Source organism: Neovison vison, chromosome 4 (assembly GCF_020171115.1).
Source record: "Neovison vison isolate M4711 chromosome 4, ASM_NN_V1, whole genome shotgun sequence".
Lineage (NCBI taxonomy): Eukaryota > Metazoa > Chordata > Mammalia > Carnivora > Mustelidae > Neogale > Neogale vison.
The window spans coordinates 187,727,486-187,744,079 of record NC_058094.1 but is presented as its reverse complement, the minus strand read 5'-3'; the positions used below and the strand labels follow the sequence as shown (position 1 = coordinate 187,744,079).

Below are 16,594 nucleotides of genomic sequence, written 5' to 3'. Positions count from 1 at the left end.
CGGAATTTCAACATTTAACAAGTATTGCTCCAAGGGCCAAGCATTGCTCTAGATATAACAATGAATAAAACAGACAAAAATTCCTACCTTCATGGAGCTAACACTAAGGGACACTAGAATTCCAAAAGCTATCTTAATTCAAAAGGTTAAAATCACATCTTTTTTTAAAAAGCAGAAAGTGGGGCCAGAGAGAAAGGAAATATAATAATTTTTTTTTAAACTGTGTAACAAAAGGAAGTGCCTATAGCTCATCATGTTCCCTAAACCCCTCCCAGAAAGAAAATGCCCCTGATATGGAAACTCCAGAGATTTACTAGGCAGCAAATAAGGGGTTGGGGGGGCTGTATGTTAAACTTACAGTCAATCAGAATCTAGTATTTTGTGTTTTAAATATTACAGATACATAATTAGTATAGCCTTTTTGTAGTCTTTTCCATAAACCACTAGATCGCAGTTTTGCACAGTGACACAGGAATTTTTAAAAATATATCCTAGAGGACTGCAAAGGTTCTCAATCCTTAAAATACCTAAATATATTCCCCAAATGTAAATTTTGGTGCCATGATTTGGCCACAAGCATACTGTCCTATAAAATACTATTAGCACAGATGAAAGATAACCCAAGTAAGCTCAATTAATTTAATAACAACATGTTGTGACTGTATGCACTGAAATTTTCCCTTTATGTTCATACTCTACCAAAAGAAGTCTTTATAGGTTGAAGTCAATGTTCTTAGAATGTTAAAGGGATTGAACTATATGGAATGTTCATGAGACATGACATACTCACTCTGCCACGCACACATCACACATTGCTGTTTATATACTGAATTGTCAAAACCTACTGATTCCTATTCAATGCTTCCTTGAATAATGTTCAAAATCCTTTTGAAATCTTCCCCCCCACACACACCAGCCCTTATAATTGCCTACAGGGTCTATTTATGGGCAAATAAATAAAATCTGGTGAATTTTTTTTTAACAAATGAGATTTTTAAAATAATGACTGTCATTTATCCAGTTCATTTACCAAATATAACTCCTGACTATTTCCAAATATAAAATCAGTCTTCAAAGAATGAAGATTTTTATCCCATCATGATACTCAGGACAATCTAACACAGGCTCTTTCACAGAAGAAATGCAAAAATATTTGGGCAACACAATCACTGTCAGATCTCATTTGTTTAGACATTTAATCATTCAGCATTTCCGAAGTGCCCATTATGCCAGATACTAAAGAATATTTTATGTGGTCAACCCTCATTCAGATGCAGAAATTCTGATGTGCTTGTTAAAAAAAGAAAAGGAAAAATCACTTTACTTTATAATCACACCTCATTTATGGCCTGCTAGAATTAGTTAGTCAAATGGCTGCCGATAAGCTCAAATAGTTTTAACACTGGGTTATTGGGGTCAAAGGTTAAGTCCCCATGTGGGAGAATTAAATCAGCTCTGTTCTGAAGCCAGACCACATGCTTAGCTCCAGGCAGCTCTGTTGATGTCTGTAAGTGATCACAAACTGGGCAAGAGGGCAGGAACAGATACACAAAATCTACCAACCACATAAAATAACTACATGAAGCATTTGATATAATAGCCAAGTATACTAGAATTCTTTCCTTTTTAGCATCTCCTCTCTTTCGTACAGAGAAAAATTGCAGGTAATGTGAGTTATGATCATACACACCTCAAAATGATGATCAATCAACTCAAAATATTCTTGAAGGGGTACAGATCCAGAAAACGAACAGGCAAAATCTTTGATTCCCTGTTTTTCAAAATATTCCTGAAGGCGGATAATAAGTTCATTTGTTATGAGCCAAAGATCTTCAAACTGTTCACTCTGAATGCGATACCGTTCTGAGAGAGAAAATAATTAAGGAAAAATGCTTATTAACACATAATTACTAGCTGAAACTATGTGAATTATCACTAACTCTGACATAAATACCATAAATTGTATTTTTGGAATACAAATATGATTTCTAGTGCTTTATTGCAGTTTTCTACAGAAACCACTTAACATTTTCAAATTTAATTCCAAAGGTTTGTGGTTACAGTAGCAAGCTGCAGATTATGGTCCTTTTCCCTGTTTCTTATCATAGATTTCAATACAATAAAATATACAAAAAAAAAAAAAAAAACAACCCAAAATATAAAAACAAAAAAATTTTTAAAAATACAATATTTAGTCCTTCTAAGAAAGAGAGAGAAAAAAGGAGAGAGAGACAAAGAGAGGAAGGAAGCAAACAAGCTAGCTTTTTTATAAGGTTTTTTTAAAAAAAAAAGCCTGCAAAAGTATAATATGGTATTCATTAAATTTTTCAGAATATTGATGTGAAATAAAACTTACACTCTAGAAAGTCCCTCACATCCTAGACACTGTAGCTAGCTTAAATCCCTGTAATCATGATCAAAGTTTTCTATTTTTCTAATAGTTCTTTTATTTATATTTGTAATCAGACTCTTCCCTAAATATAAACATTGCTTCCCTCCATTAGTTGAAACCTCAGCTCCAAGAAAGCCTAATTCCTATCCATCCCCCGTTTAACTTGCCCGGTTTGTGACAACAATGATGACAAAGGTGACAATAACTACATCTATGATAGAAGCAACTATTATTTGTTGAGCACCAACTATGAACCAAGCACTATGATTGCAACAACCTCTTTTTAATAAAAAGGAAAACCACACACAATTTCTGACACTCATCTAAGGTCACAAAGTAAATTGAATGTCAGAGCTAGAGTTCATGATATATACCCTTTTCCCCTATCTAAATCCTACCTATTCTTCAAGACCTGGCTTCAAGCCTACATACCCCCAAGAAATCTTTATTTCGCTACCATCCACAGCAAGCCCTAATGTGTAGCAGGCACTGTTTTGAGCACTTTGCAGTCACTCTCTGGTTTAAACCTCAATACCCCTATGGAGGAATTATGTTATCCCAATTTTACAGAAGAATTTAAATAATCTGTAAGGTCATCTAGCCAGATAGTAATAGGACAGGGATTAGAACTCTAGCCATTAATCCAAAGATTAGCTATTAATCTTAACCACATTACAGTACTGTATCTCTTTGAATTTATCTAGAGATTTAGTATGTCTACAGTTTATTATACATTTTATAACCATGCATTTTTTAAATTAACTTTCAATTTTAGAACAATTTTAGACTTACAGAAAAATTATGAAGATTATACAGAGTTCCTCCACACCCTTCACCTGGTTTCCCCAATTATTATCTTACAGTATTATGTACATTTATTATGATTAATGAATGCAAACAGATACCCTGGGCCATTAACTAAAGGTAAAGTTAAGTGGATTACACTGATCAGTTTTGGACACTGAATCAGCATTGAATACCTGGAATAAATCCCATTTGGTCAGGGTGTATACTTTTTCTTATTCCTATTTAACTTTCCATATGATTATATTCAGTTTCTCCAAGAGATTATAAACTCTTGAAGAGTTTATATATTGGTTCCCCTATAGTATAGAGGAACCAATTCCCCTATTCTATGTAATTCACCAGTTATTAAGCATCTGTTATGTACAATTTCATAAAAAAAGACATGTTAGGAGTACAAAGATGAAGTCAGTCTCCTTGAGTAAGGAGTCTAAGGCCTTGCTAAGGTAGTATGACACGTGAACATGTAAAATATTTACTATATTCCTCATCATACCTTGACAAATTCTATAAATATATGTCATCTCTAAATTGGTTATTAAGGACTTCAATTTGTCATCCTCCACCAGAATTCAAAAATATATCTCCTCTCATCTCCTAGTCATCTCTCTTTCAATTATATAAAGAATAAAATATACTGGATATGCCTGCCATAGCATATGGCAAAAACCTTGATGTTTTCTGCTATCATATAATTTCTCCTCTATCATCCCCCAGCTCTCCCCTCACCATAGTCTTATTCTGGATTCTGATTTCTGCCCACAGTGCTGATCAGATGATTTCCTCATTTCTCCCATCAAAGAGAATAGGGCTAAGGTGAGATATAACAAACAGCTTTTACCTTTCTTTACAAATGTCACTGGATGGTTAATTCTCTAAGAACAAAAAGAGCACAACTGTGGTGGGGCAGGAGTAAAGAGGTAGAAGAATAATGATGAAAAAGTACAGTATTAGAATTCTCTAAATCTCAGGTCCTATCCAAGCTAAACTTGGGAGCCAACATATTAATCCCAGACTGGTATTTATTCACTCTTTCAATTATTTACACAACTCAGTGCAAGATACTGGAGATAAAACCATGAATACAGCAAGAGCCTCTGTCCTCAAGGAGTTCACTGCAGACATGGAAAAATGAAGTGATGGGGCAAAAGTAAACACTGTTTCTGCCATTATTGATTCAGGGATACTTCATGAAGGTTGACGTTGCCACAAAAGTGCCAGGACTTCCCCACAAGGGATACATTCCTATTTTCAAGTATGTGATGGTCTATAACATAGCAGAAGAGTTGGACAATAACAAAGGAGCTGCAAAGGACAGAAGGCACAGTAAGTATTGTGTAATAATTACAGATATTTGTAGAGTTAGCTGCCTCAGGAGGTAGGGAACAATCTCACTCCATGGGAAGCATTTAAAGCTCAGAGGTCTTTGGCATTTGGTGATTTCTTGAAAATCTCCTTGAGAATTTTAGAACTCAATATGGAAGAAAGACAGGTCATCTCACATACAAATCTGCCACTCCATCTGTCCTGGGACAGATATTTGGTGCCAGCTCAATGCTGTCTCTAGGTCCTGGCCATTTGTCCCTTCTAGGCAGATGTTTGGCTTCTGGCTCAGGACTGGCTCTAGGACCCTGTCTTTTTATGTGTCTGTCCATTTGGGGGCAGCTGTTTGCCCAACGCATAGCCCCTGCTTCCAGACCCAGGTAATATCCCAGACCTTCTGGCGGAAAAATCTAAGCTGGGCCAGCTTCACCTCCTTTTGCAGCTTTGTGATCTCCCAAAACACTGGCTTCATATTTTATGCAACAGGTCTTGCTGGATGTAATAGATGAACATGACAAAATTGCACACTATAGTGATCCAAGCTAGAGAGGATGGTGAGATGTAATTGTGACTTTGAAAGTGTCAGAGCCAGATATGGTACTGGCAGGTATCGGCACATTATGTTGGCACTGCCACACTTAACTGTGTCCACTCTAACTGCAGCAACATCTGCAAAGCCATGGGCTAGATGGTGAGCATTTGTTGTCTTCCAGACTGGCCTACAAAAGCACCAAGAAATCCCACACTATAAAGTCCAGGCAACGGCCCACATCCTCTGGGTACACCCTTCCCAGGAAGAAATAGGGCTTGTTCATGATATGCAATTCCCTCCAGGCTTAGAACTCTGCAAAAAGGGCCATACCTATCTCCTTGTCCTCCTTATCCATGGCAACAGCATGTCCCATAGAGGGGCTCATGGCTGGGCAGAGGGAGCTGCTAGTGTTTCTGGCCCTAGTGGGGCCCAGTCTTAGCAGGGTTCAGCAGCTATAAGTGGGGCTCAAGGTTGGAAGAGGCTAGATGTGGATGTGATGACTTGTATCTTCAAGGCTGTCACCTCCACCCGCAGCATGTCAGTCAATTGTACCCACCACTTCCTTCAGTAGCTTTTCTGATGCCACCTATTTCATAAGAGCTTCTCATATCATTTTGTGGGCTTCCTCAGAAAGTCTGGGGAAAGAAACTCCAGCTCCTGCTCCAGGGGTTCCCACACCTCCCACAGTTGCTCATCATCCTCATCTTTCAGCTTCAGCTCCTTCTGGGCTATGTGAGCTCCTCCTTCAGGAGCTCAGAGCCCTGTCCTTCTTGTAAATCTCCATGGAGATCCTGTAGGAATACCTGTCAATAATATTAGAGAAGAGCTCCCTCCTAGGTTCATAATACTAAGCAATATCCTTTACCACTCTCAGATCCTGAGATTCTGAAAGTGAAAAGACACAGTGCCTTAATAATGCTCATTTTAATAAAATTCTTAAAATGCTGCCTGCCACATAATAAGTACTCAATAAATGTAACCAACTATCATCATTGTCACCATTATTTCCTCATATGTGTGTATTCTCAGTGATAAATTCTGATAAATTTTCACACTAACTTTGGTGGGCAGACTTTCCTGATCATACCAGAATATGCTTTGATTCCAGATTTTCTTGCCAGTATCTACCTGGACAATTTAACAGAAACTGGTATGATAAATCTTGTTAAAACATAGCACATAAAAACTGCTCACTTGGCTTAAGCCATATTAGCTTCCTCAGTGTCCCTGAAAGCATATTCCTGCCTCAGGGCCTCAGAGTAGGGATTCCATCATAAACCCGGTTAGACCCACATAGAACCTAATTAACTCAGTAACTTCCAAAGAGTAGATATGAAAAAAAAAGTGGCTTTAATAAAATGTATTTTCCTTGGCATAGAATTTGCTGTCACTTTAGATAAAGCTACAAAAGTTTTACATAAACATTATACTGCTAATATTTCAAAGGAAATCTCATTCATTCTGGTTCTAGAAGGATTCTGAATAGGCTTCACAAGCAGGTAGAAAAATCTGGGATGCAGTCTAAATACACATAAAGAATAGAATTTTTTGTATATAAAATGAAATAAAACTATAGGAAAAGATTATTCCATTCAAGTATAATTTTCCAATACAAATGTATCACAATTTACATACCCAAAAAGACATGTACATAACTCGAATTACTGTGACATATCTAAAAGAATTATATGCTGGCTCAACATGTTAAAAACACACACACACACATTTCAAGATTCCTTGAATGAAGCAAAGGAGCAAACCCTGGATATCCATGTGAAGAGCATTCCACGCCAGGGAAATGAGTATAAAAGCCCTGAGGCAGGAATGTGCTTTCAGGGACATTGAAGAAGCTAGTATGGCTGAAGCTGAGTGAGCAGTTTTTGTGCTGTGCTGTAACAAGATTATCATACCAGTTTCTGTTAAATTGCCCACATAGATACTGGCAAGGAAATCTGGAAACAAGGCATATTCAGGTATGATCAGGAAAGTCTGCCCACCCAAGTTAGTAAGAAAATTTACCAGACTTTATCACTGGGGGAACCATGGACAGGATCCTCAATAGAATACCAACAGTAGCCCCAAGTTCAGCTGGCCAGGCACTGACTGTTGATTGTGCAAGACAAATCCAATTAGCACCTATCCTAATGCCTCCTTGGAAGCGCTGGGCTTAGTGCACATTCACAGCTTACGGTGGACTTTGGTGTTACATTTAAGATGTTGTGCGAAGAAAGGAAGCAGTGTCTAGAACTCTTCCCCAAAGAGGTAAAGTGTCTTTTCTCTGCTGCCTATAACCAGAACTTCTTTCCCCACCATGGCAGACAACAAAATCCCTCATCTGACAAAATGAAACATGGACAAGTCTAAACATTTCCCTTCTCCTTTCGTTAGGATTTAAATTACCTGAACAGAGGCCTACAAACTCTCTGAGAGGCCCATCTCAATCCCCTGTAGTGGGCAAACAAAGACTTCTGCTCTATAAAGATAAAGTAACAGAAAAGTCATGTACAGTGTGGTCAAAGCAAAGGGGCAAATGTGGGAAATGAAATGTAGCTCCCTTTACAAAAGGACCACAAGGCACCAATATCTTTGGTTGACAGTCTCAAGGACATTCAAGGTAACACTATATCTACTCATCCATTCAAAAGTTATGAAGTGTAAGTGCTGGGGAGACAACGGAGAACAACATCTACTGGTCCTGGTTTTTATCCTAGTGTAAGGACAGAACATAAATAAGTAAACAACAAATACATAGTTACGAGTCATGAAAGAATTAGAATGCAGATGAAAATGGTGCTATAATAAAGACGAATGGGTCCTCTTTCTTGAGATACTATGGGTCACAGAAAGCTACACTAAGAAACTGTCGTCAGTGGTAGTGTTAACAGTAAAAGTGATGAAAATAATACTAGCAGCTAAAATTTACCTGGCGCATATAGTATTGTTGGAAATTGCTATATGTTTTTGAGGGATTATGGTATTTGATTCTTACATAATATAATTGTACAGTTTTATCCCCATTATATAGATGAAAATACAGGCATTGTTAATTTTTCCAAAGTCATTCAGACAAATTGTAAGGAGAGCTGGGATTTCCACTATCAATTTGTGTCTAGACCCCACATCCCTCATCATTTTATCATAAAGTTTGGAGTTTAATGATGGGAAGAACAGTTTAGGTAGAATGATTGGCAAGCACAAAATCCTCAAGCCAGGAAATGTCAGACAGGTAACAGAAACAGAGAGAAAGCCAGAGTGAGGAAGTGAGTGTTCTTAGATGAGGCTGGATATCAGGCTGGGGCCAGCACACACAGGGAAGACTGTAAAGGTTGGTAAAGAGTTTGGATAGCACTATAAACACAAGGCTTTCAAGCTGGAGAGTGGCATGATATAATTTTGATTATCTGTTTCTTTGTTTTTACTACTAGAGATGCAAAGTAGAAAATGAATCAGAGGGGCGCCTGGGTGGCTCAGTGGGTTAAACCTCTGCCTTGGCTCAGGTCATGATCCCAGGGTTCTGGGATCGAGAACTGCATTGGGCTCTCTGCTCAGCAGGGAACCTGCTTCCCTCTCTCTCTCTGCCTGCCTCTCTGCCTACTTGTGATCTCTGTCTGTCAAATAAATAAATAAAATCTTAAAAAAAAAAAAAAAGAAAGAAAAAAAAAAGAAAATGAATCAGAAAGGGGCCAGATCAGACTGACAGGACATTGTAACAATGATCCAGGTCACAGACGGTGGTTGCATGTGTAATAATTAGATGCATCATGTTAGGAAGAAAATCTTATATTTCTCCAGTCTTGTCCTCTGATCAAAACTTAAAATCTAGTAAATTTTTAAATCTGTGACTTCAGTACAAACAAATGATCAAATCTTCAATTTTTTTCATGTACACAAATGGGAAAATAAAACATACCTCACAAGGTTACTATGAAGATCAAATATAATACTGTATGGAAGAGACTTATACAAATGCAATTTAAGTTTATATTTTAAATTTAGACCAAGCGAATTAGATGTTCAAAAATATTGGTTGTAAAAATTAAAACTGATACAGAAAGTATGGAATAAAACAAGTGAAAAATCTAAAGCTCAATGAAAAACTCAAACATAATTAAAATTCCAGATACCCAGCACGTCCTTGCTATAGACTGAATTTTGCGTCCTGTCCAAAACCTGTACGTTAAATCTTAAGGTCCAAAGCAGTGGTACTTGGAATTGGGGCCTCTGCTGATAAGACCATGGGAGTGGAGCCTTCATGAATGGCATTAGTGACCTTATAAAAGAAATTCCAAAGAGTGGCCTTGCCCCTTCTGCCCTGTGAGGACATAGCAAAAAGACAGACTTCTGTGAAGCAAGAAGTGGGCTCCCATCAGACACCCAATCTACTGGCACCTTGATCTTGGACTTTGCAGCCTCAAGAACTGTAAGAAATACATTACTATTGTACAAAAGCCACCCAGTCTATGGTGTTTTGTTTTAACAGCCCAAATGGACTGAGACAGAACTCCACTGTGACCAACTATAGTAATGTCACTAAATAACAGAAATGTAAAAAACCATAATAAACATTTAAATAGGTGTGATATTTTCTGTAACTTTAACATTTTGGCTTCAATTATTTTCTTGTTTTCACCAACACATTCAGGGAAAAGAAGAAAACTAAAATTTTTTGCAATGAAAAATTTTACAATTAGACTTAAGATTTAGAAATAGAAACACAATATTTTAAGTTGATTTTTTTCAGATTACCAAAAATCAACAAGAATCAGTAAGTTAAAGATTTATAAGGCATTATTTTTATTATTAAGCATTCTCTCAGTATTAGTACTCCAAGGTGGTTAATATTGCCCTGGAGACTTTCCAGAGTACACATTTCATGGAACGGAGGAATAAAAATTTCTATTTATAATATAACATGAAAGAAGAAAGTTGTATTTTAAAATACACCCTTACAATATTCGTAATTAAAACAGCTGCCAAAATGAACATTCAATTTTTTTTTATTTCTTTTCCTTTGCATCTTGTAATAGCAGCTCAGTGGAAATAACCACTTCAGCCTCCAAATGAAATAAATTTGGATAATTGGAGTCTAGTCAATTGCCATTCCACTCTACTACAAATGGAGAAAATAATACATTTAACTAAACAGGGCACAAAAATGTATCTTGTCAGTCTCTATTCATGTCAGAACATCTGAAGTTCATCAATATAAATAATGTTTGTATTCATATTATAAACAATGCAGAAATGTAATTTATGCTATTTGGAAATTTTAAAATGTGAGCTAGATAAGCAGATGAATGCTTTTTAAACCAAAAAGTTGGAGGAAGTAATATAAACAATTTGAGTAGATATTAGTATAATATTCTAAATATACAACTCCTTCAGTATTAGTAGAAACTATGGATGACTTCTCTAAGTTTACTTTTCAAGAAGCTTTTTCCAATCTGGATTTATATAATATTTCCATTGCCCCTTGGTAATACTGCTAAGAAATTCTAAAATAAATCTTAACAGTTATATTATATTGATGAATCACTGTATATGTTAGATTTTGATTATTATATTTATCTCTAAATTTCTGGCTTCATTAATGGATAGGGGCATCTTAGTGGCTCAGTTGGTTAAGTATTCAACTCTTGATCTCAGCTCAGGTCTTGCTCTCAGGGTCATGAGTTCAAACCCTGTGTTAGGCTCCACACTGGGCACAGAGCCCACTTAAAAAAAAATTAGTAAGTAAAAACTGAAATTAAAAGAAGAAAAAAAAAAAAGACTCTCACAGAGCCCCTACTATATAAACTTCCAGGCACAGAAGAAAATTTACTGATCTCTAAAACCCCATGCTTTAATAATCTTCTCTTTCTGAAATGCTTTCCACCTAATAATCTCTTATTCATTCCTCAAGATCCTTTACAAATAAAGTCTCATGGAACATTATCCTTTGGGTTCCAACTGCACCTAAAGTGTACTTCTGTAAGTTTACCAAATATTCTACTATCAACTCACTATCTCTCCCATTAGTCCAGGAGCTCCACAGGAGCCATGACAGTCTTTATATCTACTATGTCTGCTCAATGAAAAATGAACAAAGGTATAGCCTACTCAGATGAAACAGAGAAAGACCCTTACTTTCCTTGTTCTAAATATATTTTGGTTAACACAGTTCAAGACCATATATGCTTCTTTTGGGTAGGTGCAAAGAGAAAGCCTTTTCCAAGGCCCAACCCTATTCACACACATGACTATAATTTTTTCATTATATCTGAAAGCAAAATAATCAAAACAGACAAGCAAATGACTTTTACATTTGACATTAATCAATCCAATTGCTATTTCCAGTATGTTAAAATCTTTCAATAGAGAAGTTCTTTTCAATAGAAAAGTTCACTGTATTAGCTATCTTTCCCATTTTCCAACAGCCTACCTGAGGCTACATAAATTTGCTATTTGCAATTGCTTAGCCCTACTTGTGACATTTAGAAGTACATTTTTACTCAGTATTCATTGCTAACTATCAGTTTAGCATGGCATAAAATTCTAATATGAAAATCATTTCCTTCAGATCTTGGGGGAAATTTTCCATTGTCCTCTAATATCCAAGGATTTTGCTGATAAGTTAAACTGCTTTCTTGATTCATCTTCCTTATGTAGCTTTTTTCCCTTTCTAGTCATAGAGGATATGCTCTGAATCCTTAGTGCTCTACAATTTCACAATAATATATCTGAATGTGCTTCTTTTTCTCCTTCATTGTACTAACATCAAACAGGCTCTTTCAATATCTACAACTATGACACCTCATTTCCTTGAAAGCTCTGTCTCCATTGGTCTTCTCCCATCTTCACAATCCACTACCCAAGGCCACACTTTGTCTGATTACCTTATCTTTATCAGAATCTGCAGTTCCTCTGAACCCTGACATCAACATTTTGTTCATTCTCTGACCACCATCTTTTGTTCTTCTAGTTCAGTTGTTGTTCTACAACTCCCACTATGTCACTTCTTCAACCTTATTAAGACTCCTGATCTAATGAATCCATTAATTTTTCATCATATATCAGCTTTCGCTGATCTTTCTTATTTTTCACTATGTTTCAGTTTAATCTTTATTTCTCTTAACAGCTTAGATTTGGTGGTCCATCATTATAATCATTCTCACAAAAATACTTCACTTACTGTAAAATTATCTGGTTCAAAGTCCTAGTCCTGACTTTAGTTGCCTGAATGCTAATAAACAAATCATTGCCAGAGAAAATTGTCTAAGGATGACTTGGTTTCACTTCAAAATTCAGGAACTAAAACTTCAAATGGGTACTCAAAATTACCTCATCCTTTCATGAGTTTTCTTTCTTATTCTACAAAACACCAATGTTATACCTTTTTTTTTTTTTTTCAAATTTAGTCACCATCGGAGTTCCTTTATCATCCTGACAACTAATTTACAAAGCCTCTCTGGATCTACATACATCCAATCCCTCCTGTCACAGTAAAGTTACAAAGGCCTAATGTTCAATCTCTCCTGTCCCCAAGCTCTGCAACCCACATCTTTTCCCCTCAAGGACTCCATTGCTTTGTGAGTCCCCCTTCTTTTTCCTGATCATCAGCCTCTCCCACTGAACTCAATCTTTTCATTTATTATTGAACCATGTTCTAATAGTGCTTATTTTAAAACAAACAAACAAACAAACAAAAAGGGCACCGGGGTGGCTCAATTAAGCGTATACCTTTGCCTCAGGTCATGATTCCATGGTCCTGGGACAGAGTCCCACATCAGGCTCCTTGGTCAGCAGGGAGCCTGCTTCTCCCTCTGCCTCTGCCTGCCACTCCCCCTGCCTCTGCCCGCTGTTACCCCTGATTATGCTCTCTCTCTGTCAAATAAATAAATTAAATCTTCTTTAAAAAAATAAAAAATAAATTAATTGAAACAAACCCCACAACTCCTTCCAGCTACATTTTACTTCTGAATTACTGAAGTTTGGTTGGCCAGTTCTTATTTTTTTTTTAAGACTTTATTTATTTTAGAGAGAGCATGAGCAGAGGGGAAAGGCAGAAAGAGAGGGGGTGGGAGGGGGAGAAGCTGGCTCTTAGCTGAGCAAGAGCCCCATGTGGGACTGGATCCCAGGACCCTGAGATCATGACCTGAGTCAAAGGCAGATGCCTAACAGAATGAGACACCCAGATGTCCTTTGGTTGTCCAGTTCTTAGTGAAAATACTAGATACTAAAAACTTGTAATACTAGATACTCTAAATTTATCCTTGGATTAAGCTGCTGCTCAGACTGCACTGATTTGGGCTGAGACAGTAATATATTTAGTAAATTGAGTTCATCATTATTTTTAAAGCTCTAGGAGATTTGTTACTCATAAGTTGTAATTACATAACATTATAATTATAAAAATAAGCTATAGAGACATTACTGAAGTAGTTGTCCTTGTTAATTCAGAAATTTCATTCTGGACTCAGCATCAGTAATGGCTGTGCATCTACCAAGCAACTTATATGATTTTATCTCTTGAACATTTCTGAAAACTGGAACTAAAATATTTTCTTATTGAGTCTGCACCCTATCAACTATACAGTGTACGTTTCTGAGTGTTAATCTTACTTATATCTTTATTAATTTCCTGCTCTTATTTTTTCTATTTCCTTCAACTACTTAGTTTCACCTTTCATATTTTGGAAACACATAAACTATTTTTAATCCTTGAAGAAACAAGTGGAATAAGGCAAGGTACAAATAGATATAGTAGTGATAAAGATCAAAATAGAAACAGAGGGGAACCTGGGTGGCTCAGTTGGCTGAGCATCCATCTGACTCTTAATTTTAGCTCAGGTCATGATCTCGGGGTCCTAAGAACATGCCCTGCATCAGGCTCTTTGCTCAGAAGGGAGTCTGCTTGAGATTCTCTCCCTCTCCCTCTGCCCTTTCCCCCAACTCAAGTGCTCATTCTTGCTCGCTCTCTCTGTAATAAATAAACTAAATTAAAAAATGAAATGACTGATGAATCGTTGAACATGACATCAAAAACTAATGATGTATTATTATTATATGTTGGCTAATTGAACATAAATAAATAAATAAATAACAGAAACAGATAAGAAACACCAAAAGAAAAGAAAAGAAAAGAAAAGAATAGAGAGAGAAAGGAAGAAAGAGAAAGGAGAGGGAGGTAGTGGTGTTTGTTGTGTAAGGGAATAAGTCAACAGAAATGGAGCTTAAGAAAGTGGCATGGCTGGCATATATACACATTTAGCCAATAGCATATTCCTTCTAAAATCTCACTATATTGAATCAGTCAAAATAATGGACTTTCAAGTACCTTATAAAAATATTTAATCCCACAAAATTTGACCTCTTATTATTTTTAACAAATTTACAGAGGTATAATTGACATACAAAAAAGTGCAGATATATAATGTATACAACTTGATGAATTTGGACATATGCATACACTTGTAAAACTTTTAAAACAATCAAGGTAACAAACATAGCCTTCACCTATCTTTTTATTTTCAATTTAAGACTCTGCAAATCATTTTCAGCAATTTCTCTAGTGAAGAGTGTTTCTCATAAGTATTTTTATCTTCAACACTTTGTTTTTCCAGAATTCACGTAATAAATTCTAATGACATTGAAGCACTACTCTATTTTCTGAAAATAAAAACCTATTCAGTTTCCCCAGAGAATGTGATTTGATATCTTAGCCAATGAACTGCATTCACTTTTCTCTTGTCTGCTTTGGCTGATCTATAACTAAGCAGGAAATTGAACTAAAATTACTGATCAGCACACTTCAAGGCTTGGTTAATTATCAGGCAGGTCCTAAAAAGAGATGAATATGTCAAGCCCACAGAAAATACTACTCAATATCCAAAGGCAACTTGCAAAGTACTTGACTGTTTACTAGGGAAAAAAATACTGGGTTTCTTCCACATGTAGGATTCTTCTGTCAATTCAGATTTCTAAACCAAAAACCTTTCACAAAAAAGAAAGATGCCAAACACAGACTGGGTACAAATTACTTCATTCCTTTCTTGGGGATGAACACTGATACAGCGGGAGAGAGCACCAACATCTGCCTCAACCCAGAAAACTACTCTTTCCATACCTACATCCATTTATTAACAAAGGGCATTTCCTAGGTAGAATTCTGTTGTCACTGAAGCCAAAAAACCTTCAAGGAATTGTAATAGCTACTTTAAAAGTTTCAGTTTACGTAGCTCATTTGGTTCCTTATTTAAAAGGTCCTGTCCTAGTCCACGGGGCGCCTGGGTGGCTCAGTGGGTTAAAGCCTCTGCCTTCTGCTCAGGTCGTTGTCCCAGGGTCCTGGGATTGAGCCCACATGGGGCTCTCTGCTCAGCAGGGAGCCTGCTTCCTCCTCTCTCTCTGCCTGCCTCTCTGCCTACTTGTGATCTCTGTCTGTCAAATAAATAAAAATCTTTTTAAAAAAATAAAATAAAAGGTCCTGTCCTAGTCCATTATTTAGTCTGCCCATTCTATAGCATGAAGACATTGCCATATAGTCAGATGAATATGACAATTATATACCTGGATTATTTGGTAAAATTTCAAAATGATAAGGAAATCATGGGCAACAACAATGCTCTAAGAACTACCTTATTTAGAAAATAAAAAATTAGGACATACGTATTCCCACTTGCACCAAGAGTAACTTTTTTCTTTTTTTTAGTAATCTCAATTTCAGATTCATCATACAGCATTATCAAGTGAAGTCAAACAGATGTGTACAATTTCCCAAGGAAATGATGGCAATGATTTTTTAGTTTAACTAAAGAGAACAGTTTAACAGAGAAATGTACTAACATAATTCTGTCATCCAACTGAAGATTAAATCTAATCAAAACAAAACAGTGCCAATGCAAAAAGGACTGCAATCATGACCAATCAAAAAGACCATGAAGAGTACAGAATCCTCTTATTCTCTTAAGAATTATCTTTGATTTCTATGCCTTATTCTAGGATTTTTAGTTGTATCCAAGTCTATTTCACCAGCCACCAATCTATGTATTTCAGAATTGTAACAGTGCTAGTTTTTAAAATAGGGATGTATTTATATTCCTCCTGCTAACACCTTCATTTTTCAAAAGGGGTATGTCCTTATTTTACTAGATCTTCTGATCATTCAAGAAATAAACAACTAAAATGGTAAATGCATAAAGTAGAAAGTATAAGCCTATTTCACAAACTGCAGAGATTTTAAAATTAGGAATGTACTCAGCCAAATTTTAACATATAAATATCAATATATGCATTTATTCACATTAATACCCTTAGTGTTCCTAAAATTTGTTAAACACAATTTTCTTAATATTTACTTTATTTCCATGAAGGTGTATATAACTCAATGAGTTTAGTAGCTTTGGTATCCCACATATATCAGAAGTCAGTTTTACATTGAGTAGTTTCAACTATTATTCTTATATAAAACCACCAAATCAATGAAGAATATTTACATCTGAAATTCAAACTTAACTACATAATTACTACTTTTCATTCTACTGAGACTAGTGTCACCAGAAACTATT

At 36.1% G+C, this 16,594-nt stretch overlaps 1 protein-coding gene across 3 annotated transcripts in view; it reads right to left on the bottom strand.

The window, feature by feature from the left end:
• BBS9 (Bardet-Biedl syndrome 9) overlaps positions 1 to 16,594 on the bottom strand; it is a 461,843-nt gene that overhangs the window by 221,864 nt on the left and 223,385 nt on the right. For all 3 annotated transcript variants that reach the window (XR_006384294.1, XM_044246344.1, XM_044246345.1), the window contains one exon: positions 1,691 to 1,863. Coding sequence is in view for 2 of the 3 variants with exons in the window: in XM_044246344.1 (XP_044102279.1) it covers positions 1,691 to 1,863 (173 nt within the window). In the remaining variant the exon portion in view is untranslated. The remainder of the gene's footprint in view (positions 1 to 1,690; positions 1,864 to 16,594) is intronic.